The sequence below is a fragment of the Camelina sativa genome, chromosome 10, assembly GCF_030686135.1.
Source record: "Camelina sativa cultivar CO46 ecotype springtype chromosome 10, ASM3068613v1".
NCBI lineage: Eukaryota > Viridiplantae > Streptophyta > Magnoliopsida > Brassicales > Brassicaceae > Camelina > Camelina sativa.
The window spans coordinates 25,535,691-25,561,627 of record NC_141889.1 but is presented as its reverse complement, the minus strand read 5'-3'; the positions used below and the strand labels follow the sequence as shown (position 1 = coordinate 25,561,627).

The 25,937-nt window shown below is 41.1% G+C and overlaps 2 protein-coding genes and 1 non-coding gene across 3 annotated transcripts; 2 read left to right on the top strand and 1 right to left on the bottom strand.

The window, feature by feature from the left end:
• The first annotated feature begins 15,370 nt into the window (after positions 1-15,370).
• LOC104719647 (uncharacterized) lies at positions 15,371-16,025 on the top strand. Its single transcript, XM_019230800.2, has one exon. It carries the CDS (start codon positions 15,396-15,398, stop codon positions 16,023-16,025), a length of 630 nt encoding a protein of 209 aa, XP_019086345.1. The 5' UTR covers positions 15,371-15,395.
• A 12-nt stretch (positions 16,026-16,037) lies between these two features.
• On the top strand, positions 16,038-16,643 carry LOC109126980 (DNA-binding storekeeper protein transcriptional regulator-like protein). Its single transcript, XM_019231008.2, has one exon. It carries the CDS (start codon positions 16,038-16,040, stop codon positions 16,431-16,433), a length of 396 nt encoding a protein of 131 aa, XP_019086553.1. The 3' UTR covers positions 16,434-16,643.
• Positions 16,644-21,624: 4,981 nt separating this feature from the next.
• LOC147937352 (small nucleolar RNA R71) lies at positions 21,625-21,731 on the bottom strand. Its single transcript, XR_015569808.1, has one exon. It is a non-coding gene; the product is annotated as a small nucleolar RNA R71 (small nucleolar RNA).
• Between the last annotated feature and the right edge of the window lie 4,206 nt (positions 21,732-25,937).

Sequence of the window (25,937 nt, the reverse complement as noted above, 5' to 3'; positions counted from 1 at the left end):
GAAACGAAAGAGGAGAAACGTTACTGCATAGTAGAAGATCCTTTGCCACAGTTTCAGGTAAAATGGATGCTAGTCTACAATTCTGGTTATGGGCGATTTCTAGTTTAAAAAGCCATAATCTCTCAAAGATTATGTTTGCTTCGGAGGACAGTGTGTTGGTAGGAGCAGTTCTAAGGCCTCCGGCTTGGCCATCTTTCAAGGGACAGTCCTCTCAAATCTCAGAAGCTTTGAGTGAAATCTTTGATTGGAAACTCTTTTTGGAAGATAGAAGCTCAAACCTCGTGGCACACTTGATCGCAAAAAGTGTCACGCGTGAGGATCAGCGCCAATCGTACGTAGCTAGGGACTCCCCTCCTTGGCTTGCTCAGCTTTTTGATTCTGATCAATCAAACGTGCTTTGAGAAGTCGTTGGTAGGCTATATTGATTGTTTTTGCTCCTTGTTTTGGCTCGGGTTTTGTATCATCTGTTTATGATCGGAACGTGTTTCTGTATGATTCATATTGTAACTCTTTTCAAAAAGTGAAAAAAAAAGTGACCTAACAAAACCATAAAATTAATGCAATTAAAATTAATCAAATTTAGAGATATTGCTAAGAAATACCTCATAATCAAGAGGTATAAGTGCCCAAAGAGGCAATGACGTGTTCGATATTTGTTGGATGAGGAAAAAAATTGTCGTTTTTCTTCTTTCTCTTCCTTGTCTCTCTCTTTTGCGACGAGCTATTCTCTCTGTGGCGACTATTTTTTTGTTGAGAATCTGATTAGTATCAAGCCGCTTTAGCCATTCACATGTCATGGCTTCTAATTCCGGATTGGGATGGTAGTGTTGTAATGGTGATGCTCAAACTTTATTGTTAGGAGTTAGATGCGTTAGACGTAGTCTTTCCCCAGCATGGAGAATATCCTTGCTGTCGGCGCCGTTTGTTAGAGATTCGAGTCGGATTATGCAGAATTAATCGCGATGATTTAGGCTCCTGAAGACTGACCTGCGTTCACTAATCTTCTATATGATTTCCACCTTCTTCAGACTTCTTTCCCCTGTTCTCCCTGTCAAAGATTTCACACTCATCGAATCTAAGGGCAGATTGTTTTTTCTACTATGTTTTTTATAAATTCTTTTCCTTTGGTTTGGCCTACCAAACTTGGAGTTACATTCTAATTATTGTTTGGTTGAAAAAAACATTACATATATATTAAGTACAAAAACAAATCAAAACAAATTATATTGTATATAAAACTAGAAGAAGACCCGCCCGATGTGCGCGTTTAAAGTTTTATAAATTAGATTAAATTTAACAAAAATATATTAAAATTTGTTGTACGTTATTTATAATTTTTTTTTTATAATAAACTGATTTATATCGATTTACAAATCTTTTATGTATGTTACTATTAAAAGTGTATTTTTTTTACACCTAAATATACTCTATGTTACAAATATATTCTTTAACCCCACCTAGAAAATGTCTATATGAACACATTAAGCCAACTATTTTACTTTCACTTCTGCATAGTTTTTTAATTACTAAAATTGTTGGCTCTAAAGACATTTTGAATAAAAAAAAAAATATTACATAATATACTAATCAATGATGTATCATCACAATAATGTATGACCACCATGGAAAAAACCTCGGGCTTCGCGCTCATCTCTTATGAAGAGAACCTTGGCTCCACCTTCCTCCTTTAGGGAAATAACCTTGGGTCCAACCTCCTCCACCTTCCTCCCTTGGGGAGATGACCTTGTGTCCAACCTTCTCCAACATAGAAAGAACCTCAGCTCTCTGTCCTCCTCCTCTTTGGAGAGAACATGTTCACGTCATTTTGTTACCTCAAAATGGTTCCCTCCGAGCCTCCGACAACCAATGAAAAATTGCTTGATGAGCTTCTACTCGTTATCTTTCTTTCGGATTGAATGAATAATGATAACAATTATGTTTGCAAAAAAGAAGAAGAGTTTATGACCAACCAACCAAGGTTGAGAAATTAGAAAAAAATTAATTTAACATAATTAAAGAAACAATAGAAAATTATAAGCACAGTAATATATGAATCCCAAATCGTTCAAAGATGAAATATAAATTAGATAAAAATAATCTAATAATACTACACTAAATTTTAATATATAGTATTAGGAAAAGAAGACGCATATATTAATCTTATTTTGGGTCAACATATTAATCTTACCTATTCCCAACTGAAAAAAGAGAAAGTATGATAAAATTTTGGTTTAAAAAATAAGAAAATTTTACCTTCCCATTAAAGAAAATTGCCCAATTAAACAAAGTTGAATGCATTTTTTTGAATAAACTATTTTAATATGAGACGATCTATGTTTATATAGAAGTGTGTATTTACAAATTTTAGAATTAATAATTTACTGTATATTTTCCTTAATCCTCTTTTCTATTTTTTTATAGAATTAATAACTTAAAATTAAAAATAAGTAAATAATATTAAAATTTCAAGTTTTATGAAATATATATATATATATATATATATAATCTCCTTATCATTATTTTTAAAAACTTTGTATTTTTTTTTTAAATTCTGTAATTTTTGATAATTATCTTTTCACATTATTAGTATTTTTTTAAAACAAAATATTTTATTTTTGTTGTAATCAAATTTCTCCTATTAAATATTAACTTTTACACATGTCAAAATCAGAGATTGATAACTTGACACATGTAAAAATCTTGTTAATGACTAACTTTCAAAACCCAACTTTATAATAATAAGATTAGCCATCAGATTCATGTTTATTTCTTAAGTTTTAGAATTTAGCTTTTGGAGTGTCATGATTTTAAAAAGTTATAAGTTCTATGATTTAATTTTTCGATTTGAGGTTAAATTGTAAAGGACTAAAGGCTATTCATTAAACTTGATAGTATAAAATATAGAATGTTTTCATAACTTTACTAATTACTTGCTTGATGCTTCCACAATCTAAATTTCTATATAAAATAGAGGTTTTCATAACCTTTACTTTCTAGATATTCAGTATATAATATAATTTAAAACTAAACAAAAATTTATAATTTGTTATGAAAACTTCTTTTATGCTTGTTAATCTAGCTTACACATGTGCTAGCCTTGGTAAATAATTTTGAATTTAATATAATCAGAAACCGTAATTATTTACTAGAATTAAAGTGATAGTATTTCCTAGAAAATAGCATTTTAAAATATGTTTAAAATTGAAATGATTGTATATTATTAATTAGGCGGTAACTGGGCGGTGACCCAACGCCTACCACTTACAATGCTTAATCGGAGGAGTCTAGGCGATTTTAGGCGGTTTAGGCTTTTTGAACATAAAACATTATATATGTGATATTATAGATAAAAATATATGTTAGATAAATAAAAATAACAAATCATAAACAAAAATTAGACACAAAAACTAAAATATTTATTTAATTGATATCAACTACATATAAAGGTTTATAATTATGTATATGGATGTAAAACTTTAAAATATAGACATAATTAAAAATTAAAAAAATTATATTAAATCAAAACATATGTGATTTTAACCAATTTAAAAAGTCATCTAGGTGTCGGTAATCTAGCGCCTAGACCACTTTTTGGAACACTAACTGTTATTATGGTACAGTGTGGTCTCATTGTCAAGTCCTAGACACCCATATTAATTATACAAGAACTTGTATGCCATGCCACACAACTCAACAAAATTAAATGCGTCATACTCATGCGTGGCTTCATATAACTTGTAAATTCATTTGACTATGCTTAACGGCATTCGGCACATGTTAATACACTAGGAATCCTAACAAAAAAACTTCTGTACATGTAATCTAAGATTCAGTTGCGTTTCAGGTTGGCAATGTTTAAATAGCTCATTTGACTGATCTGATTTAGTCACGTTTCAAGTTCAAATCAAGTCCCTTTTTACTTTTCAACATTTGATTAGTTTTTTTGTTCTATTTATTTCCCCTTTTTCTAAGGTTGGTTAGAAAAGTTAAAGCGACATATTCAAACGTCTTTGGTGGAGTTGCTTTAATCTCATATCAATTGATCGAACATGAGAAAAAAGAAAAAAACTAAAAAATATGAACCCAATAATGTCACGGCACTTGCTTCAAATTTTTAAGTAAACCACTAAACCATCTACACGAAACCACTATATTAAACTAAGTCGATCCGGCCCTATCTAAAAATAAAGCCTCGAAACCATTTAACATTTTAATTAGATTGTTTGTGTTAGGGGTGGATTCCCCTCCATACACAACAAGGTCTAATACAGAAAAATCTCCCAAAATTCAAGTAATCACTTAAAAGGAGAGAGGAGTATTTCGGTCCTTTTAAGTGACGAACCAACACGACTTTTTATAAATACGAATGTACGACATTTAAGAAAAGGATCCACAAAAAAAGAAGAGCGAAACGCTACAAAAGCTACGAGTGATTAGCTAAGTATCTCGTCCAGAACACGAATCGACGAGCCCTAAGCTCGTCTTCCCTCTTTCCGTTTACTCGTTTTATTGTCTACCGTTGTAGTCCGAATTATTGTGCCCCGACACTGAGTTATTAAAGAGAGATTCGACATTCTTTTTACCGAGCTATAAATCTCTAATTGTGACCGGTTTCAGCATCAGCAATTTGGCGCGCCAGGTAGGGGGAGCCAAGTCGAAAATTTCTTAAAAAATTTAGAAGACAGACCTACGAAGGATAGATAAGATGACTGGAACCACTAAAGAAGGAAACAAAGAGATTGGGTCGTCAGGTGGAACGATAACCCCAGGAACGGATCAGATAGAGCCAACAATCCTTCCAACCCCGGATGCTCCAAGGAAAGCTGTCACAGCTGAAAGCCTAGAGACGTTCGTCATCGCGACGAACCTAACGAGCCCAACAAGTACAGAGGTGGCACAGAACCATGCGCAACTCACACTGCTCAACAGTCAGCGCATCTCTAGTATAGACAAGCTATTCCGCAGGATACTAATGCGCCTCAATCAGCAAAAACAATGAACCAACACTCGTTTAGACGCGCTTACCGCAGCACAAGTTAGTTCATAGGAGGAGATCAACCAACTCCATGTTGCTCGGCAAAAACCAGCAAACCTCCCCTCGATCGGGATGATAGAGGGACCACATGTGCGAGCTAGCGAGCTCAAGCGTAACCCTATCATACATGTCGACGAACAAGCTAGCAGGGAAAAGGATGCAAAGCTAAAGGAAATCAGAGGGAAAATGCAAGAAATGGAAACAATACTCCATAAAGCGACAAGCAAGGCGCCGAAGGTGGAACTCGTACTTGAAGCAACGCAGTGAACGCCGTTCTCCAGAAGACTCGCAACCACGCCGGTGCAACGATCGGTCAAGCCAAGACTAGGCTACTACGATGGAACTGTCGACCCACGAGACTTCCTGCTCACATTTGGGGTAGCACTTGGTCTCCTGCAATTCAGCCCAGCGGAGTACGATGCTGGAGCATGTCAAGTCTTTGCTGGAGCATGTCAAGTCTTTGCCGAGCACTGCCCTGAGTTTGTTCTCGTGGCTCCCATCTGGATCGATTGACAGCATCAAGGACCTTATAACTGAATTCTTGAAGCAATTCTCGGTTCTCATGGAGAACAAGAACCCCCATGCCGACCTCTATGCCTTGACGCAGGAATGCCAAGAATCACTCTGGTTGTTTATCATACGATTCAAGGAGGTTGTCGTGAACGTCTCATTCCCAGACGCGTCAGCGATCGTCACACTAAAAAACGCCTTGTGGTATGAATCTCGGTTCAAGGAAGAACTGTCCTTATCACACATAGAGACCATAGCCGATGCATTGTGCCAAGCTGCGAAGTAAATCGAGGCCGAAGAGTAGAAGGTCGTCAACGCCAAGAAGCATGCGACGGCAAAAAGCGCTGCATTAAAGGATCCATTGGTTGTTGCTCCCAAAGTCGACCACGTCGAACCACAACAGCATTTCATTCAAAATCAAGATCGGGCTCGTCGGACTTTTGCGATCGGCGACGACGCGCACCAGAACCTACTATGGAACATATACATCCAAAAAGAAGGAGGGGAGAGCAGTGCGATGTAATATTGCGAGTACCACAAAAGAAACACTCATGCAACCGAAGAATGTCGTTACCTCCAGAAAATCCTAATGGAAAGGTACAAGAAAGACGCCATAGTTGTCGAGTCAGAGAGAAACAGGACTAGGAGGCCAGGAAAGAGCGATACTAAGCCAGCAGAAACCATCGCCTGAAAATTTGTGAAGGACTCCAAGCGACTTGATGATCAAAGTGGGGACGAGTTGGGCGAAACGGACGACGCCATTAGCGAAAAGCGATCACAGGCGGGTTAGCAGGGTGCAATGACTCGATCACGGGCGGGTTAGCAGCATCCTCCAATGCCAAGACCACGAATAAACATGGTCATGGACGGGTTAGCAGGGTGCAATGACTCGATCAGGTCGATAATGGACTATACCAAGAAAGCCGAGATGAAGAAGTCTTGGCCATCCTCGAACACGCCGATATCCTTCGACAACAGCGATCTAGAAGGATTACACCTGCCACATAACGACCCATTGGTCGTCGAAATCCTAATCTGCAAAAGCCAAGTCACAAGAATCTTGGTTGACACCGAAAGCTCGGTAAACGTAATCTTCAGGAACGTTTTGGCACAAATGGCATCAGCGAGAGCGATATCAAGCTGAAATGCCACTTGTTGACTGGATTCGACGGTGATTTCTTCGTGTTAGTCGGCACCATTGACCTACCGATCTTTGTTGGACGAACGGCACGATACGCCTGATTCACTGTCATAGATAAGCCCATCATCTATAATGTCATCTTAGGGACCCCGTGGCTCTACAAAATGAACGCGGTCCCGTCGACGTACCTCCAATGCGTCAAGAGCGTGTTTTCTGATTGAGCATAAGATTCACACGGCGAAGAAGTTATAGCAACCAAAGCACCAGGTCGGCGATAGCAGCTCATCGCCAACCGACGGAAAGCCGACTCCCATCCAACAGGGAGTTGCTGCAACAGAAGAGGTAATTATCAACGAGTCCGATGCGAAGAAGCGTGTGATTATTGGTACGGAGATAACCCTAGCTATGCGCGACGAGCAAATCCTCTTTCTACAAACCAATGCTGCAACCTTCGCATGGTTGGTAGAGGATATGAAAGGTATCGACCCTACGGTCACAACACACGAGTTCAACACCGACCCTATGCGTAAGCCCATCAAGCAAAAAAGGCAAAAGCTAGGGCCGAAACGATCACAAGCAGTTAACGACGAAGTCGAAAAACTGCTCGGCGCTGGTTCGATTATCAAAGTGAAATAACCAGAATGGCTAGGAAGCCAAATGGTAGTCAAAAAGAAAAACGGCAAGTGGAGAATTTGTGTTAACTTTACCGAGCTAAACAAAGCCTGTCCATAGGAGAGTTTCCCGCTGCAAAGAATCGAACAGTTCGTCGAAGCTACCGCCGGTAATGAACTTATGATGTTTATCGGTAGAAGATCTCATTCATTACCGATCGCGGGATCTACTGTTATAAGGTCATGCCATTTTGCTTGAAGAATGCCGGAGCCACCTACTCACGATTGGTTAATAAGATGTTCGCAGAACAGCTCGGCAGAACCATGGAGATATACATCGACGACATGCTTGTCAAGTCGAGAAAAGCCAGGGAATATCTCACACATCTCCGACAATGTTTCGATACACTGAACAAGTATGGCATGAAACTGAACCTAGCGAAGTGGACCTTCGCAGTCAATTCCGGCGAATTCTTTGGCTACCTGGTGACCGAAAAGGCATTGAAGCAAATCCGAAGCAAATCAAAGCTATAATTGACTTGCCTGAACCAAAAAACGCCAAGGAAGTGCAACGACTAACTGGTCGAATAGCCGCCATGAACCGCTTCATTTCGAGATCTACTGATAACTGTCCCCCGTTCTACCAACTTCTAAAGATGAAAGGAAAATTCGAGTCGAATGAGGCCTGTCACGACGCATTTGCCAAGCTGAAAGAATACCTATCGACTATGCCGGTCCTAGCTAAGCCAGAGCACAACGAGACCTTATTCCTCTATATCGCCGTATCAAAATCCACTAGTCAAAGACGATCGAGGAGAACAGCGGCCTATTTTATATATGAGCAAGTCGCTTGACGACGCCGAGACACGTTACCCAACAGTCGAAAAGGTTGACTTGGCGGTCGTCACCTCCGCGAGAAAGCTTCGCCTGTACTTTCAGTTGCATACCATTGCCGTACTGACAAACCAGCCCCTGCGAACAATCCTGCACAGCCTAAACCTGTCCGGACGACTGACCAAATGGTCGATAGAGATCAGTGAATACGATATCGAGTATTGCACCCGACCAGCCGCCAAATCCCAGGTTTTGGCAGACTTCTTGATTGAGCTACCTTTAGGTAACGCCGAGCTATCCTATATCGACCCTTCGACTGAGAGATGGACCTTGCACGTCGATGGAGCCTCTTCTCACCTCGGTTCTTGGGTGCGGATCCGTCTTACGTCCCCAATAAGAGAAATTTTGGAGCAATCATTCCGACTCTGATTCCAGGCAATGAACAATGCCGCCGAGTACGAAGCATTAATCGTCGGCTTAAGGCTTGTTGACGGAATGATCAAGCGAATTCGAGCTTTCTGTGATTCCCAGCTTGTCGCCAATCATTTCAGCGGCGAGTACGATGCTAAAAGCAAACCAATGGCAGCTTACCTCGATGTCGTGAGAATCCTTTCCAAGCGTTTCGACGTGTTTGAACTGATCAAAATTCCAAGGAGCGATAATGCTCCAGTTGATACCCTGGCAGCGCTTGCCTTAACTTCAGACCCGGATCTCCGACGCGTTATCCCAGTCGAAAGTATCGATACGCCGAGTATTAAAGAAGCTTAGTCGGCGACCTGCGTCGCACTTAATCAGCCAAATGAAATCAGAACCACATGGAAGATTGTAACTTCGAGGCAAGACTTCGAGCCTCCATCCGAGGATGATAAGACGGATTGAAGAGTTGAGATTCATGCTTATCTGACGGACGGTGACGTACCAACGGATAAATGGGCTAACCGACGGCTGAAAACAAAGGTTTCCTACTATATATTGATAAAAGAACACTTACTCCGGTGGACCGCATCGGGAGCCTTACTCATATGTTTGCACGGCGAAGATTCAGAACGCGTTATGATGGAAACACACGAGGGAGCTGGAGGTAACCACTCGGAAGGACGAGCCTTGGCACTACGAATTAAGAAGCACGGCCAAGTGCGAGAAGTGCCAACGTCACGCGCCCATCATCCACCAACCAACCGAGCTGCTCCAAGCCGGGGTAGCCCCATACTCATTCATGCGGTGGGCGATGGACATAATCGGCCTACTGCCCACATCGAGACAGAAGCGATACATCCTTGTCCTAACCGATTACTTTACGAAGTGGGTAGAAGCCGAGTCTTACACCAATATCAAAGCTAAGGACGTCCACCTATTCGTATGGAAATTCATCATCTGCCGACACGGGCTGCAATACGAGATAGTCACCGATAACGGCTCATAATTCATCTCCCTTCAGTTCGAAGATTTTTGCGCTAGATGGCATATCAAACTACGAAAGTCAACCCCAAGGTACCCACAAGGAAATGGGCAGGCCGAAGCGACAAACAAAACCATACTCGTCAGCCTAAAAAAATGGATGGATGCCAAGAAGGGTGCTTGGGACGACGAACTCGACGGGGTTCCCTGGTCCTACGGAACGACGCCACGGCAAGCCACAGGACAAACCCCGTTCTCCCTAGCCTACGGAATGGAAACAATGGTCCCTGCTGAGGTCGTCAGTTCTAGCCTTCGACGAACTCGAAGAAGAGTGCGACAAAGCACTCCTACGAATTCAGAATTATCAGCTTGCCGCGGCAAAATATGACAACAAGAAAGTCTACAACTGGCACTACAATAAGGGGGATCTCGTCCTCCGGAATGTCTTCAAAAATACCTTCGAGCCCAATGCAGGAAAAATGGGAGCTAACTGGGAAGGACCATACCAAATGTTGAAGGTGGTCCATCCAGGTGTCTACGAACTACTTACAATGAGCGGCGAACCAATTTTGTGGTCTTGGAACTCGATGCACTTGAAACGTTTCTATTATTAAAAAATAAAGATGAACCAGGCTACTAGTAGTCTTTTCCTTTTATAGATAATCTGAACTACGAGTGGCTTGATTCCATTTGATCGAATAGTACATAGGCAGTCCCATTCAAGAGACGCAGCCGCCAATAATAAAATATTTTCTTTTTATTGTTTGAATATTAATGTTTATACTTCCCACCTTGGCCCGGTGACAGTTCGACGTTCCGACGAAATTATTTAAGCTGAGTCGCAGCTCGTAAAATGAATAAGCAGACCATCACGCGTCGCATTTGGACAAGAGTAATAAGCCGAGTAGTAACTTGCAACTCTTAGAGGAAAATGAGAGGCCGACCCCCTACGTCGTACCCATAATTCCGAGTCAACAAAGCCGAATCATGAGTTGTTTACTCCTCTAAGTCGAGTTGCATCTCGCAAAATCCCAAGAAGGACAAAGGTAAGCTGACCATCATGCATCACACTTAAAAATAATGAGAAGATTGCTGAGTTACGACACGGACGAGCAAGTATAAAAAACCGAATTAAATTCAACGCGGGATCGATCAGGAGTTTAGAAATAAGTTATGAAGGGAGCCGACCCCCCCCCCCCCCCCCATACGGCACATGTTCAAAAAAAAATGAGTAAAAGAAAGAAAGTAAAATCAGAAGAAAGAGCACCAGGCACAAGAAGCTCACTCTTCAAACCCCAAGTTGGCATTAGAAGGTTCATCGAATCCCATCCCGCCGAGCGTCGCCTGCCAAAAGCGGCATGATTCTCGCAACTCTTTTAACCTGTCCATCGGGACGACTGAACCCCTAGAGACCATCTTCACGAGATAAGGGCAGGCTCCCCCGATACAGCTGCTCTTGTAGTAATGATCCATACTCTCTAGTTGATTGATGTACTGACGCAATATGTCGACCCGAGGATCGAGCTCCGCGTGGTCTTCGAAGGGCCTCCTGCCAATAGGCTCAAGATCGCCCTCTTTGAGATCAGGAACCTCCGCTTCAGCCAATAACACTTCGCAGCGAGAACGCTCCTCAAGAAATTGGTCCCATCTCCATTCCGGGATGAATAACCCCTCATCGATCAAAAGTTCAAGATGTTCCACGGTCCCGTCCACACGGCAAAACTGGAAGTTACACTCAAATATGCGACGCGTGGCTACGATATAATTCGTCAGCCTCTGAATCCGAGCATGATAGTACTCGACTTCCGAATGGATCACATCGTCGAATCTTTCAACGAGTCGCTCTCGCGCCCTCCTCAACCATGCCAACCTTGTCGACACAGGCATAACGACAACCGAACCTGTCTGAAAGAAGAGCTAACCAAAAAAAAAGGAAAAAGGGAGCGGAGAAGCAAATAGTGAAGAGTAAGGAAACTTGAAAGGTGAATTTATAGGGCGAAACGCGAGGTTTCCCGAGGAGAAGCAGCAAAACTATCAATCTCGAAAGCCTCACCCACTGAATGTCCAACACAAGTCATAAAGCATAACATAAGATAGCGAAAGATTAGGAGATCTGATAATAACGCATAGTCCAAAAAGAAAGCAAAGAAAAGTAAAGGGAGCCGACCCCAAAACACGGCAAGCTAGTATAGAAAAAAAAATTAAGACAAAAGGCCAACGACCGGAGAATCACGTCCAGCAATCGGAGGATTTCCATCTTTGCGATGGTCATCTTGCGGAACGCCTGTTTCCTGCTCGTTCGCCCCTTTACACTTGTCAGTTTGGACGTCCTCGTCCTCTAACCCATCAGCTTAAACCTCGTCGTCCTGCCCTTCGGTGTTCCCACTTTCCGGAGACCCAACACACCTAGGAATCGTGGGAAGGGGCTCAGCAAAAAAACCAAGGAGATGTTGAAATCAGCTTCGGCGATATCAGGGATACCAATCTCTTCCACCTTGGCCTTCAGCTGGGACATCACGACAACGACCTTCTCCTGAACCCCATCCGCGAGAAGAGAAATCTGACCCTCGGCGAGAAGCGTCTCAAGCATCTGCACATTCCCAATAGCTTGATTATATTCAAGGAACTTCTCCCTAGATGCCTCAAACGCATTAGCATGTTTCTTATGCTTCGACAACAGCCTCTGTGCACGACTGGCCAATTTATGGTAGGCATTAATCCTTTCAAAGACGCCGAACTCCTCACGACGGTCCCTTAGCCTTTTGGTTTCCGAGCTAAGGGTGAGTCGGAGTCCGTTGCAAGTGGAGTCGGACGTTTTAAGCTTTGAATGAAGGTCGTCCCTTTCCAAAATCAACCCACGACGATGGTGCTCGAGCTTCGAGACCTTGTCGCTCAGCCTCTGATTACAGCATACGGCCTCACTAGGCTGGGTTTCAAGACGCTCAATCCTGTCTGAAGGATTCGGAGGATTCGAGCTGGGGCCCTCTAACTTGCGGATGCGACGTTCGTAGCGCGAGGCCATACGATTTGTGCGCACAACTAGCTGCGAAACATGCAAAGTTAGCCAAAGAAAAAGGGAGGAATTAAATCAAAAAAAGAATAGACGAACCTCAAAAACAGTTTGGGCGGAGTCGGTAACCGCGTCCTCCTCTTTCATCCGTTCGACGGGCAGCAGGCGACCAGAGCCGAAATGGATCTTACGAAACTGCTCGGCACATGATTGGGAGTTGTTTGGGAAAACAGAAAAGTGGGTAACCTCCCAATGGTAATCCGTTGTCTTCTGCTTCTTTGAAGGATCATGTCGTTCCTGACCTATACCCTCCTTCCTCTTCTGAGGAACTTTGGTCGCCTCGACTTGACGATAAGAAGAATCGTTTACAGGGAGCGTCTCGACGGGCCCAACATGACGATTCAAAGGAAGAGGGTTGGTTTTGACGGGCTGTTTTTCCTCGCGAATCTCCACCAAACGGCGACCTTGAGGAGAAGGAGCGCTGCGAGACGAGCCAACGTCGGCGGTACGGGTCTCTGGACGAGTGTCCGAACGGTTATCTGGACGAGACGGAGGAGTCGCCTCAGATGTTCGGCGATAGTGAGCAGACGCATCAGGAACAGTCATGTTCAGCTTTCCCATTGTCCTAGCTAAAAATAATCGGCGGGCGAGTTAGTGTGAGGATAAAGACATGTCAAAGGAGATCACCATCAAAATGGAACAACGGCTTACATGTCTTCTTTTTTGACGGAGCTCGAGGTTTCTTTGGACGATCCTTTTTGAGTTCGGTACCCGGCCAAAGGTAAGGGCAGAAAAGCTTGATCGCGTCTATCTCGGCTTGGAATGAGGTGGAACACGGTAGGAGACACCAAGGAATAATAACTTGAAAACAAAAGTTAAACACATAAGAATTAGGTCAGCGAACAGAGCGAAGGAAACGATGTAAGAAGAAGCCGTCGGCTACCGGGTGAAGGGTTCCACCCAGAGAACAAAGGGATAGAAGAATCCTCAAGAACCCCCGAGTCGATCTCTAGGAAGAAGTAGGAGCGCCCCCAATTGTAGGTTTTGCCATTAGCGCCTTCGACGAGGGTCAATTTCTTTGCCGAGGCTAAGTAATGAATTCCGGGAGTCTTGGATCGATTCGTCGGGTTGCGGAGGAAAATTGTGAGATTGCCGCCTTATGCCTGACGAAGTACGTCATCAAGAAGGAGGGGAGAGGAAAGGTAAGTCCGCTCGGTAAAGAATTTCTCCGAGAGGCAGATGAAACCGGGGGGAGCATCCCAAGGGCGTTGATGCGTAGACGGAAATTGAATATTTGGCCGACTGTTCAACTTCCTAAGTTGAACAGCCCTGATAGCCGCATCCAACTTCAAAGTGGAGCAACAGATGAAAGAGAACATATTCGAACTCACGGGGGGGGAGCCTCGTCTGAGCCCAGAGAAAACCCCTCGTCAAAAGAAGGCTCGTCGACCAGAGAGGGTACTTTGTAAGGGAGATCAGACGAAATGGGAACTGCAGAGCCGGAGAATAAGCGGCGCTGAAGGACGGCGAGCTTGGCCGCGTCGAAATCCGTAGAATCAGAGGAAGATCGCCCGTGGTAAGGAGATCGAACCTTGCGACAAGTGGATTTGCCCGAATCTCAGGAGTTGGAAGGAGTAACCTCCTGGAGATGGCTCGCGGTGGAGGGATTGACCGATACGGAAGAAGGCATAAAGGATGGAAACCAAAAAACAAGGAAATAATCGCGAGAGAGAGGAGGAATGTCGTACCATACAGCGGAGGAGAGGCAGAAATGGGAAATCGTTGAAGGGAGAAAAGTATTTATAGGCGAAGGAAGGGTTTAGGCAGTCATCATTACGGACGCAAAGCGAGAAGCGACGTTTGGGGTTCTGAACTTCACGCGCCAGCAAATCCCATGCGTGTGAGTGAACAGGATACTTGAGCTCGTCGTAAACGGAACGCACAAAGTTCTCCGCCTAAGCAACTACGAACTGAAGGTGGGGGGAGAAGACTGTTAGGGGTGGATTCCCCTCCCTACGCAAGGCCCAATCCAGGAAGAATCTCCAAAGGCCCAAGTAATCACTTAAAAGGAGAGAAGGGTACTTCATTCCTTTTAAGTGACAAACCGACACGACTTTCTATAAATACGAACTTACGATGCTTAAGAAAGGGATCCACGAAAAAAAAGAGCGAAACGCTACAAAAGCTAAGAGTGATTAGCTAAGTATCTCGTCTAGAACACGAGTCGACGAGCTCCAAGCTCGTCTTCCCTCTTTTCTTTTACTCGTCTTATTGTCTACCGTTGTAGTCCGAATTATTGTGCCTCGGCATCGAGTTATTAAAGAGAGATTCAACATCCTTTTTACCAGCTATAAATCTCAAATTGTGGCTGATATCAGCATCAACAGTTTGGAAAGTGAAAACTGAGTGTATGATTTCGTATCAACCATATTCATTACTACCTAATCTGTTTTTCAATCGAGATTCTAAGAAATGATGAATCTTAACCAGATTCAAAGAAACCCATTTACTCTTAATATTTTTTAAAGTTAACTATTACTACTAGTTGTAGTTATGGTTATATTGATATGATGAGTATATTTCCAAAGCAACTGAATCAATGAATATGGAGATACGAAGACACATTTGAAAAGATTCGAAAAGACTACTCCCTTTCTCTTTTGCGTTCACTACACCACTACCGAGTACGTATTATTAACCCAATCACAAATTTACTCTTATTTACTTTTTTTTTTTTTGCAGTTTCTTAATTTAGTTACCAACATAAATCGACATAATTTTACGTTGCACAAAACTATAAAATCATAAAGAAAAGAAAAAGAAAAAAAAACTTTTGCATTCCCAAAAATTATACTGATGGCTAAGAAGAAGCAACCTCAGCCTCCTCTGGTTACTCCATCTCCAGCGAAGGAGCCGTCGGTAGTCTCATCTCCAGTTAAGAAGCCGACGGAACTCACCTCTACATCACCGGAATCTGGTTTAGAGGAAGAAGAATCGGGTTCAAAGTCAGAAGAATCGGGCTCTGAATCTGAAGGAGAAGAAGACGAAACACCCAAGAATCCAGAAACTGCTTCTGCTCCAGTTGTGGCCAATGAAATATCAGGTTTAGAGTCTAAGAGTGTATCTGACTCTGAATATGAGCCTGAGCATGAGCCTGAGCCAACTTCTGCTGCTACAGTTGCGTCCCCAAATAAGAAGAGACAAAGTGAAAGGGGCGTTGTTTCAACTGAGGTGAATCCATCAAAACGATCCAAGACTGAGAGTAGTGGAACATATATTGCAGTGAAGAAGGAAATGTTTCAGAGAATATGGAGCGAAGAAGACGAGGTTCTCTTGCTTCAAGGAATGATCGACTACAGGAGCAAGACAGGGAATAATACTTCAGATGACACGAATGGGTTTTTCAAAAGTATTAAAAGCTCATTCAATTTCGAGGTGAAGAGTTTGCATCAGTTCACCAACAAAATTTGGGGTTTAAAGAAGTAGTATATTAAGAAAATGAAGAATGGCGAGGCCTCGATTACAAAGCATCATGACCTCAGGTGTTTGGCACATGCTAAGGAGATTTGGGGAACTAGTGATGTCGATGTTGTTGACTCTACAGTTCCTGTTGTGAAATCAAAGAAGAAGAAGAAGAAGAAGAAGAAGAAGGAAGATGAGGAGGCTAATATGGTGAAGGATGATGAGGACTCTTTGATGATGGTTGATGATGTTCATTGGTTCGAAAAGTCTTTCATTCTTGGTGCGTTTACTAGTTTTGGTGGTGCGATGGTTGATGAAGAAGCTGTGAAAGCAAAATGGAGGTTGGTACCGGTCAAGAAGAAGAATAGAATCAAGGAGAAATGTAAGTCATTGAAAGCTGAGGAGATGAAATGCTTCTTGCTAAAGGCTTAGATTCTAAGTGAGGTGAGTTCTGCTCTCGCTAAATCTGACTAGACAGAGAGAGACATAATCAGTTAATTAGTTAGTATCATATGCATCTTTGTTTTTTCTTTTGGGGGCGAAGTAACAGCGAACTATCTGATGGCTGATCTTATTTTGCTACGATGAAATTCATGATTATGTAATCCAGAATCTTTAATTGTATGTTAGCTTCTCTGCATATTATTATCTAGCCATATCTCTCTACTAGATGTATAATTGAGATGACAAAGGTGTGTGCTCTCGCTCTGAGTGTAGAACTCTGTGGTCTTGCTAGGATGCTGTGTGATGATATATACTTATTTGCTTACAATTATCATTAAGTTTTGACTTCTTAAAAGATCCTTTGTGAAACGAATCATCACAAAAGTATTAGAAATACTCCTATTTTCAAGATACATGAGTGGGAATGAATAGATTATGTAATAGAAGGCAAGCGATATTTAATTATTAAATTTTGTTTTCGAGAAGTGTAGTTTTCCTGATCATTATCTTGACCTTGTAAATGTGAAATCCTTATAAAATTTTATGGTCTTTAAGCTTTTAGCTAGTGATGATTATGGTTTAGTTTAAAATTAAATCAGTCACTAACATAAAAACACAGAAGTCACAGAACATGTGTCTCTTGATCTGAAAAAACAAACAAGACCGAACATGTGTGAAATCTCAATCAGCTTTTTAATCTCATTACTGTATATATATTTTACAGAGACTGACCAAACGGAGATGGAAATCTCAAGTTTTGGCATCATACACACATTAGATACAAGCCCTGGCCAGATCATACACACATTTCTTTCATTATCAATCGCTTTGTATTTTGTCTTATTCCTTTGAGATTATACTCTGATACTGGACACCTGAGATGTTGTCTTATATGTAGCGGTGTATACTGTTTACTTAAAATGATTTGTCTAAAATTGTGAATCCACAAAAGTATTTACCTCCATCTGAATGGAGTATTTACTCGTAGAACATACGCACTCTATTTGGTCAAGTAGCAATGGGTTCGACTGGCTGGGATATTTTGGATTGTCAGTCAGATTTGGTGTTTGTTGATGATAATAAAGACAGAACTTTGAGAAAACTTTACTGTTTTATTATAATGTTTTATTATAATCTTATGATACATTATAGTTTTAGAGTACATTGTCTTATATAGAGGCAGAAGGAACAATCTAGAATAGGATGAGTTATTGTGACAGCTGTGGAGAGAGCTAGTCACTATCCTTATCCTGCAAGACACCGAATTTATTATGGAGTAGGGGAGTCGCAGGTACAATCTTTGTCTTCACTTGAGAGTGTTGATTGGGCTTCTGCAATGGGCCTCTTCCTTGTTGGACTGTTTTGTGATCCATTTGACCTATATCACTTATATTTCCCCTCAAACTTGTGGTGGGTGAAGCACCAACACAAAGTTTGGCTCTTAGATCCTCAAATTCCCGCTTTGGTAAAGACTTAGTAAAAATATCGGCCAGTTGCAATTGTGTAGGTACATGTTGCGTTTCAATGTGTCCTAGTGCTACTTGCTCCCTGATGTAGTGAAAGTCAGTTTCGAAGTGTTTAGACCGTTTGTGCAGCGCTGGATTTGCACTCAAGTACACTGCAGAGAGGTTGTCACAACGGAGCAGAGTAGGGAACTGCTGTGAGACCTGTAAGTCACGTAGAAGGAACGAAAGCCAAGTAATTTCATGAGCAGTGGCTGTTAAAGCTCTGTATTCTACCTTTTTTGATGAATTTGAGACTGTTTCTTGTCTTCTTGCTGACCAACTTATCATATTAGGACCGAGAAGTATACAAAAACCAGTGGTGGACTGTCGGGTCTTCTTACATCCGGCATGGTCACTATCACAGAATGCCGAGAGTGACAAGTTGGAGCTTCTTTTTATGTATATACCCATGTGCAGAATTCCCTTTATGTATCGGAGTATGCGTTTGAGAAAAGCAAAGTCAGATACTGTAGGTTCATGCATCCTTTGGCATACAAAATTGACAGCAAATTGAATGTCAGGTCTGGTTATTGTAAGATACTGGATCTTTCTTGCAAGGCTTCTGAAGTATGTTGGCTCTGAGAAGAGTTCATGACTTTGCTTGTCCATGTTTTGTGGTAGTGGAGTAGGCATAGGATTACAGTTAGACATTGCAGCTTGATGGAGAATTTCTGATGCATAAGCTTTCTAGTGAAGAAAAAGACCTGAAGAACACTTTTGAATTTCAATACCAAGAAAATAGCTTGGTGCTCCCAGATCTTTCATTGAGAACCGCTTGTTGAGGGAGATGAGCAGATCGTCAAACAGTGTTTGATCATTCCCTCTAAGAAGCATATCATCAACATACCTTAGTAGCACCAGAGATTTACCATTTTTATGATAGGTGAATAGAGAAGGGTCTGATTTGCTGCAGGTGAACCCAAACCCGAGCAAATATTTGCTAAAAATGTCAAACCAGGCTCTCAGAGCTTGCTTAAGTCCGTAGAATGCTTTCGTAAGACGACAGACATGAGATGGTCTTTGTGTATCAACAAAACCAGGTGGTTGCAGCATGTAAAATGGTTCTTGCAATTCTCCATGAAGAAAAGCATTTGATACATCCAGTTGTTTAATCATCCAGTCTTTAGCCGTTGCAACATCAAGGACCATTCATATAGTTGCATTGCATACAACATGACTGAATGTTTCAAGGTAATCCAATCCTTCTTCTTGATCAAAACCTTTCGCCACAAGACGTGCTTTAAGCTTATCAACCGATCCGTCTGGTTTTAGTTTGGTTTTGAACACCCACTTGCACCCTAAAATGTTCATTTCTTCTGTAGGCTCAACCAAATCCCAAGTATGCAACATATGAATAGTACTGATCTCATCATGAGCAGCATCTTTCCAACCAGGATGTGCCAGAGCAGCTGTAATGTTTTTCGGTTCTTCTGGAGCAAACCTTCACCCTATGACAACAAGAGCAAAAGACGACATTCACAAACCTAATCCCAGATATGTTCTCCTCACCTCAAGCTACGGCGAGAGTACAAAAGAAATGAACTTGTCCTCTTGTTTTGATCACCCAATTATTTTCGTTGGTTTGGTCCTCTTGTTGCTCTTGTTGCTCTTGTTGCTTGATATATCATGTTTTTTACGGTTTTTAACTATGATATAAGTGTACTTTTTGAGTCTTTTCATTTGTTTTCTAGGATGTTTTTGAGTCTTTGCAGGTTTTCTAGGACTTTGGCACATAAGGAGCAAAGTGGAGCAATCTGGATCATTTTGGAGCATAAATCTTGAAGAATCAATTTGGACTCGGATCAAAACAACGACATCGATCGACACCACTTAGGAGCATCGATCGACACCCTCTTCAGCCGATGAAGAATCACAAATTTTGAAGTTTTACAAAGTTGCTTGAAGTTTTCCATATTTGCAACACAAGTCCCTGACGTGTTTTAGGACATATATATAGTGTTTTTGGGTTTTAGAAAACCTTGAAGTTTTATTCTATCAAGTTTTGTTTTCTGCAACCCTGTGAGATTTTGAGAGTTTTTGGGAGAGAGATCTGAACTACTTTGAGAGAAGAATTCCTAAACTCCTTCCTTACTCTTTTAATCTCAATTGCTTATTATTCAGAATTATGTTTTGTTCTTCATTGATTATGTCTGAGTAGTTTGCTTGTTAGGTTCAGGGTTTTTCACAGGGATTTTATGATTTATCAGATCTGTTTATTTAGGATTCTTTATCTTTCTAGATATTCATCATAGGTTGTTCTTAATGCTAGATCTTTGATTAGCTATCTGGATATAGATCTTATGATTATTGATTGATATGAGAATATAATTGATTTTCCTGATAAAACCTTTTGATGGGCAAAATTACTTTCTGCAAAGAGATTTGATTTAGTAATTTTGTGAACAATCTAAACTTGTTTTTAAAGCTGATTTTTAACCTAGAATTTTACAAAGAGATTTGGATTTTCTGGTTTTAAATTTAGATAATATTTGCAGTGAGAACTGATTTATTTTACAGAAGAGTTTAGAGTCTAGATCTGATTTTAATTGCTTGAATCCTATTTAATTATTGATTTAATATTTTGTAATTCCCTGAGAAATTCCCTGGACCTAGCTTTTTGATCTTCTGAATTTACAACAGTTTTATTTAATATTTTGCATTGCTTTTCTTTATTTAAATCAACTTGTTTAGCGTAATCATAAAACTCTATAATTTATTGTGTAATCTAGAGTCATTGTGGAATTCGACCCCTAAGTATTACAGTGAACTCTTAATTTGAAAGAGTAGCTCTAGGGTAAATTTGAGCACATCAAATTTTGGCGCCGTTGCCGGAGACTCTTTGATCTACCATTAGATTTGAGTTTTTAATTTTGTCTAAATTTTTCTTTTTATTTTCAACTAACACGCTTTTGTTTATTTTCTCTTGTGTGTTTCAGCTACATGCCTCCTACTCCTCACTCAAGGAGCAACAAGACTGGTCCTACTGTGAAGCTTACAAACCAAGAGTTGGGAAAACTTGAGCGTGAGAACAGAAAAGCAGCCAAATCCTTGAAGATGGTTAACACAATCATTCTGATACGTGATGAGAATGGTGCTTTAAGGGATCAAGAGGGCCACTTGCGCAACGAGCAGGGCCATCAGAAGGCAACGTAATTGCTGAAGTCGTTGTCGCTGCGGAACAGAACCTTGGTGTCGATCGTCGCCAACCTGAGGGTATCGATCGACACCCACCTCCAGCAGACGGACGTGGAGCTGCCAACCACGTCCACAACCCAGTTCGAAGACAGGATCAAAACCGGGATCTGATTAGGACTATTGAAGACTTCAACAGAGATGATTTAATGTATGAAAACCGCTCTGCAATTGTTCTACCTCCATTCCCAAAGAATGACTTTAATCTGAAGCCTGCATACTTCCAGCTAGTTGGACAAAGACCTTTCTCTAACCTGCCAAATGAGAAGGCTTTGGACCATATTGAGCAATTTGAAGACTTGGTGACCAGTATCAAGGCCAATGGAGTAACTGAAGACTACATCTACTGCAAGATTTTCCCATATTCACTTGCAGGAGAAGCATCTCAATGGTTGAAACAGTTGTCAGCCCGTTCTATGACATCTTGGCAACAAGTGAAGGTGGATTTTCTCAACTACTTTTATGATGATGCCATGTCAGATGAGCTAAGAGTCAAGCTGTCCTCCTTCAAGCAAAGACCAGATGAAGCTTTCAAGGCAGGTTGGGTGAGATTCAAGGCTTATCAAAGGGACTGTCCACACCATGGCTTTTCAAGAGTGCAGCTGTTGAGCATCTTTTTCAGAGGGATTCACTGGGAATATCAGCTAGCTTTGGATGCTGCAAGCCATGGGAACTTCAAGACAAGATTTCCAGAAGATGCTGAAGCTTTGATTGAGAATTTGGCTTCCAGCAATAGCACTAAGAGAGCAGATACTGAAAGGAAGAGATTACATGGAGGATTTGATTCAAAACAGCTAGCTTCTGTTAATGCCAAACTGGATTCAGTTCACAATCTTCTAGTGGGTAAGAAGTCAGTCCAATTTGCTGCTGAAGTTGAAACATTTGAGCCAGAGCCAGAGAATACAGAGGAGAATGTCAACTATGTGTATGGAGCTGGGTATCAAGGTCAGAGATTCGATAATCAACAAAGTACCAAGCCCTACAGTGGGAACTCTTCAGGCTACACTCCTAGACCAGATTACCAGAAGCAACAACAAAAAAATGGTCATACTGGAACCTATGGGAACTCTTCTTATCAGCCTCCTCCACCACAGACTTCTTCTGAGAGTAGAATGGAAGCTATGCTAGAGCAACTTTTGCAAGGTCAGGAACAACTATCAGTGACATTCAATGGGAAGATTGATAATGTCTACAATGAGCTTACTGGGAGGATTGATGCTTTGAACATTCATGTCAAGAAGCTGGAAAATCAGGTTGCCCAGACTGTTGGATCCGTCAAGAGGCAAGAGGGATTTCTTCCTGGAAGAACGAAGCCAAACCCCAACCATGCTTGCAATGCCATATCAGTGAGAGATGAAGATGATGGAGAAATTGAAACTGCAGAAAAAGGAGAGCAATCGGCCAAACCTGAGACAGAGAATTCGACTTCAGACGATGGTGTCGGTCGACACCCCTCTCAGACCGAACCAGAAACTGCAAAATCTCTGATTCCAACAGCTGTTGAGAGGGTGTACAAGTCTAAGGTCCCTTTTCCTAAACCAAGAAGGTCCAAGCAGGCGCTTGAGGAAACTAGATGCAAGGCAATGATGGATAAGTTAATGATTGAGATGCCTTTAATTGATGCAGTAAAGCTTTCACCACCACTTAAGCGGTATGTGAAGAGAATGGTATCCAATGGATTGAGCCCTGAAGAAGGAGCACTGCTTACAAAAGATGTCAGTGCAATTCTGTTGAACCAGCCTGTTCAAAGGAGAAAAGAGAAGAAGCAAGAAGTGATAGTCTCTGAGAAAGTGAGTGCAATGATTCGGTGTAGGACTGCTAAGAAGTTACCAGATCCTGGAAGCTTTGTAATTGATTGCTCAATCTCAACAGGAAGGTTTGCACACTCACTTTGTGATCTTGGTTCTAGTATTAATCTGATGCCACATTTTGTTGCTGTAAGACTTGGGATGACAGAATTCAAGCCAACTCAGATTTCTCTTATCTTGGCTGATCGATCCCGAAGAATTCCTGAAGGCGTTTTAGAGGATATTCCAATTAAGGTTGGAAACTTCATGATTCCCACTGACTTTGTGATGCTGAAGTATGATAAAGAGCCTAGTGATCCTCTCATCTTAGGAAGATCTTTCTTGGCAACAGCTGGTGCATTCATAGATGTGCAGAAGGGACACATAACACTGAATGTGGAAGGTTTGAGTCTGAACTTTGAGATGGATAAGCTGAGGAGAGCTCCTACTATTGATGGACAAACTTTTTCTGTTGAAAACGTTTCTGCTACACGAGCAACAGGCTCAGTATCGATCGATGATCCATTAGCATCAGTCGACACCCCTCCACATCCGAGTCTGCACTTGTCCACAACTGATGATCCAAGTAAGAAAACTGCTCCCAAACAGAAACCTCCCCACTCCACACTCCAGAGTCCTCTGGTAAGGCCAAGGTACACATCTTCTGCACCTAATCCCCCTCCTATCATCAACAAGGCTTTCAAAGGTACAAAAACTGTTTTGCAGTTAACCAAGCCATGGGATTATCGTAGAGCGCTTGTTTCTTCTGTTGATGATTTTGCAGGACATAAAAGAAACAATCCCATCCCTAAATCCCACCCAGGTCCTGTTCCTCACATCCTTGGTAGACCTCATGCACCTAAAGCTTATACACCATCTTGGATGAAGAGGACATTCTCTCGAAAGCATGCATTGCCATGTTCTGCTCCACCCGATGCATGAGCTTCAACACAGTCAAGCTAATGATTGAAAAAAAGCGCTTAGTGGGAGGCAACCCATTTCTAGGTTTTTCTTTTCCTTTTGAGTCATTTTTCTTTTTGCATTGAGTCAGTTTTTGTTTGAAATTATGAACTATCTATCTATCATGTTGCTTTTAACTTGTGTTTGAGTATCTCTTAACAGAATAATCATCCAAGGATTGATCCATCAACACAACTATCTGCAACTAACAAGGAGTTACGGCCAAAAACACCATTCGTGATGAGTGTCGATCGACACTGAAATGGTATCGGTCGATGCCCCATGGTAACCCAAAAACAGTTCATCTTTTCCTTACAATTTTCAATACGTTTTTGTTTCTTTTAGCTTTCCTCTTACTTGAAAACACTGGGGACAATGTCGTTTAAGTCTGGGGGAGGTTAGTACTAACTACTAACATAGTTTTTGTTTTTAGTGTGTCAAAATCGATTTTTGTTTTTATTGAGTCAAATTTTTCAACATTGTGTTGGGGACTATGATTTTTCTCTTTAGTGTATTGCCTTGTTTGATTAATGCTGCAGATTGAATCCACTAATCCGACTAATAAAAAATCCAATGGCTGACCAGTAAACCAGAGACATCCAAATTTCCAACGGAAAAAGCCTGAGGTAACTTCTGCACTTTTCTTTTACCTCATCAAGAAGATTGATGTTCATAGAGCTTGACTCCTTGTTCAAACCTGGCAAGTAAGATTTTCAAAAGAAAATGGTACTCCTCTCCCTTATTTAAGTTGAAAAGATTATTCCTGAGAGCTTTGTTTAGAAAAAAAAAGAGAATAAAAGAAGAGATGATTTTGATCAGTTTAGAGAGGGAGGTAAATTATCAGTGACCTCATTATTCTACTCTTGAGTCAAATGATCACACAAAGCTTGGAAGCGAGGGGTAGGTAAATTACCGATGACCCCATTATTCGCCTACAACTTTGAAAATGAAAAAGAAAAAAAAAACAGCAAAGCAAAGCTCAAAGGAGGATAATAATAGAATAAGTATGGGGGAGAGGAAGAATACCACATATTGTAAAAAGTTATATTTGCTATAGTACGGGAATGAGTCTAGAAGGTTCTTGACATTGATCGAATTGATGAGACCCACCGATGAAGGCTTAATGGAGGAAGTAGTGGAATTTGGTTTGAATTTGGGATGCTACGAATGTCAACGGAGAAGTACATGGTGGTTCGATTTGGATTTGTCTGCTAAGCATATGGATTATGTTTGGATGATCATGGCATTACCTTAGAGAGAAAATGAGTTTCTGTGTTTTCAAACCTCTTTCACAGCTCTAAGTTTTTGTTTTGCTTGAGGGCAAGCAAAGGCTAAGTCTGGGGGAGTAGATATATCATGGTTTTTTCGGTTTTTAACTATGATACAAGTGTGCTTTTTGAGTCTTTTCATTTGTTTTCTAGGATGTTTTTGAGTCTTTGCAGGTTTTCTAGGACTTTAGCACATAAGGAGCAAAGTGGAGCAATCTGGATCATTTTGGAGCATAAATCTTGAAGAATCAATTTGGACTCGGATCAAAACAACGACATCGATCGACACCACTTAGGAGCATCGATCGACACCCTCTTCAGCCGATGAAGAATCACAAATTTTGAAGTTTTACAAAGTTGCTTGAAGTTTTCCATATTTGCAACACAAGTCCCTGACGTGTTTTAGGACATATATATAGTGTTTTTGGGTTTTAGAAAACCTTGAAGTTTTATTCTATCAAGTTTTGTTTTCTGCAACCCTGTGAGATTTTGAGAGTTTTTGGGAGAGAGATCTGAACTACTTTGAGAGAAGAATTCCTAAACTCCTTCCTTACTCTTTTAATCTCAATTGCTTATTATTCAGAATTATGTTTTGTTCTTCATTGATTATGTCTGAGTAGTTTGCTTGTTAGGTTCAGGGTTTTTCACAGGGATTTTATGATTTATTAGATCTGTTTATTTAGGATTCTTTATCTTTCTAGATCTTCATCATAGGTTGTTCTTAATGCTAGATCTTTGATTAGCCATCTGGATATAGATCTTAGGATTATTGATTGATAT

Excerpts from the sequence above, each read along its gene's own strand:
- LOC104719647 (XM_019230800.2), top strand. The coding sequence starts at position 15,396 with ATGGCTAAGAAGAAGCAACCTCAGCCTCCTCTGGTTACTCCATCTCCA.
- LOC109126980 (XM_019231008.2), top strand. The coding sequence starts at position 16,038 with ATGAAGAATGGCGAGGCCTCGATTACAAAGCATCATGACCTCAGGTGT.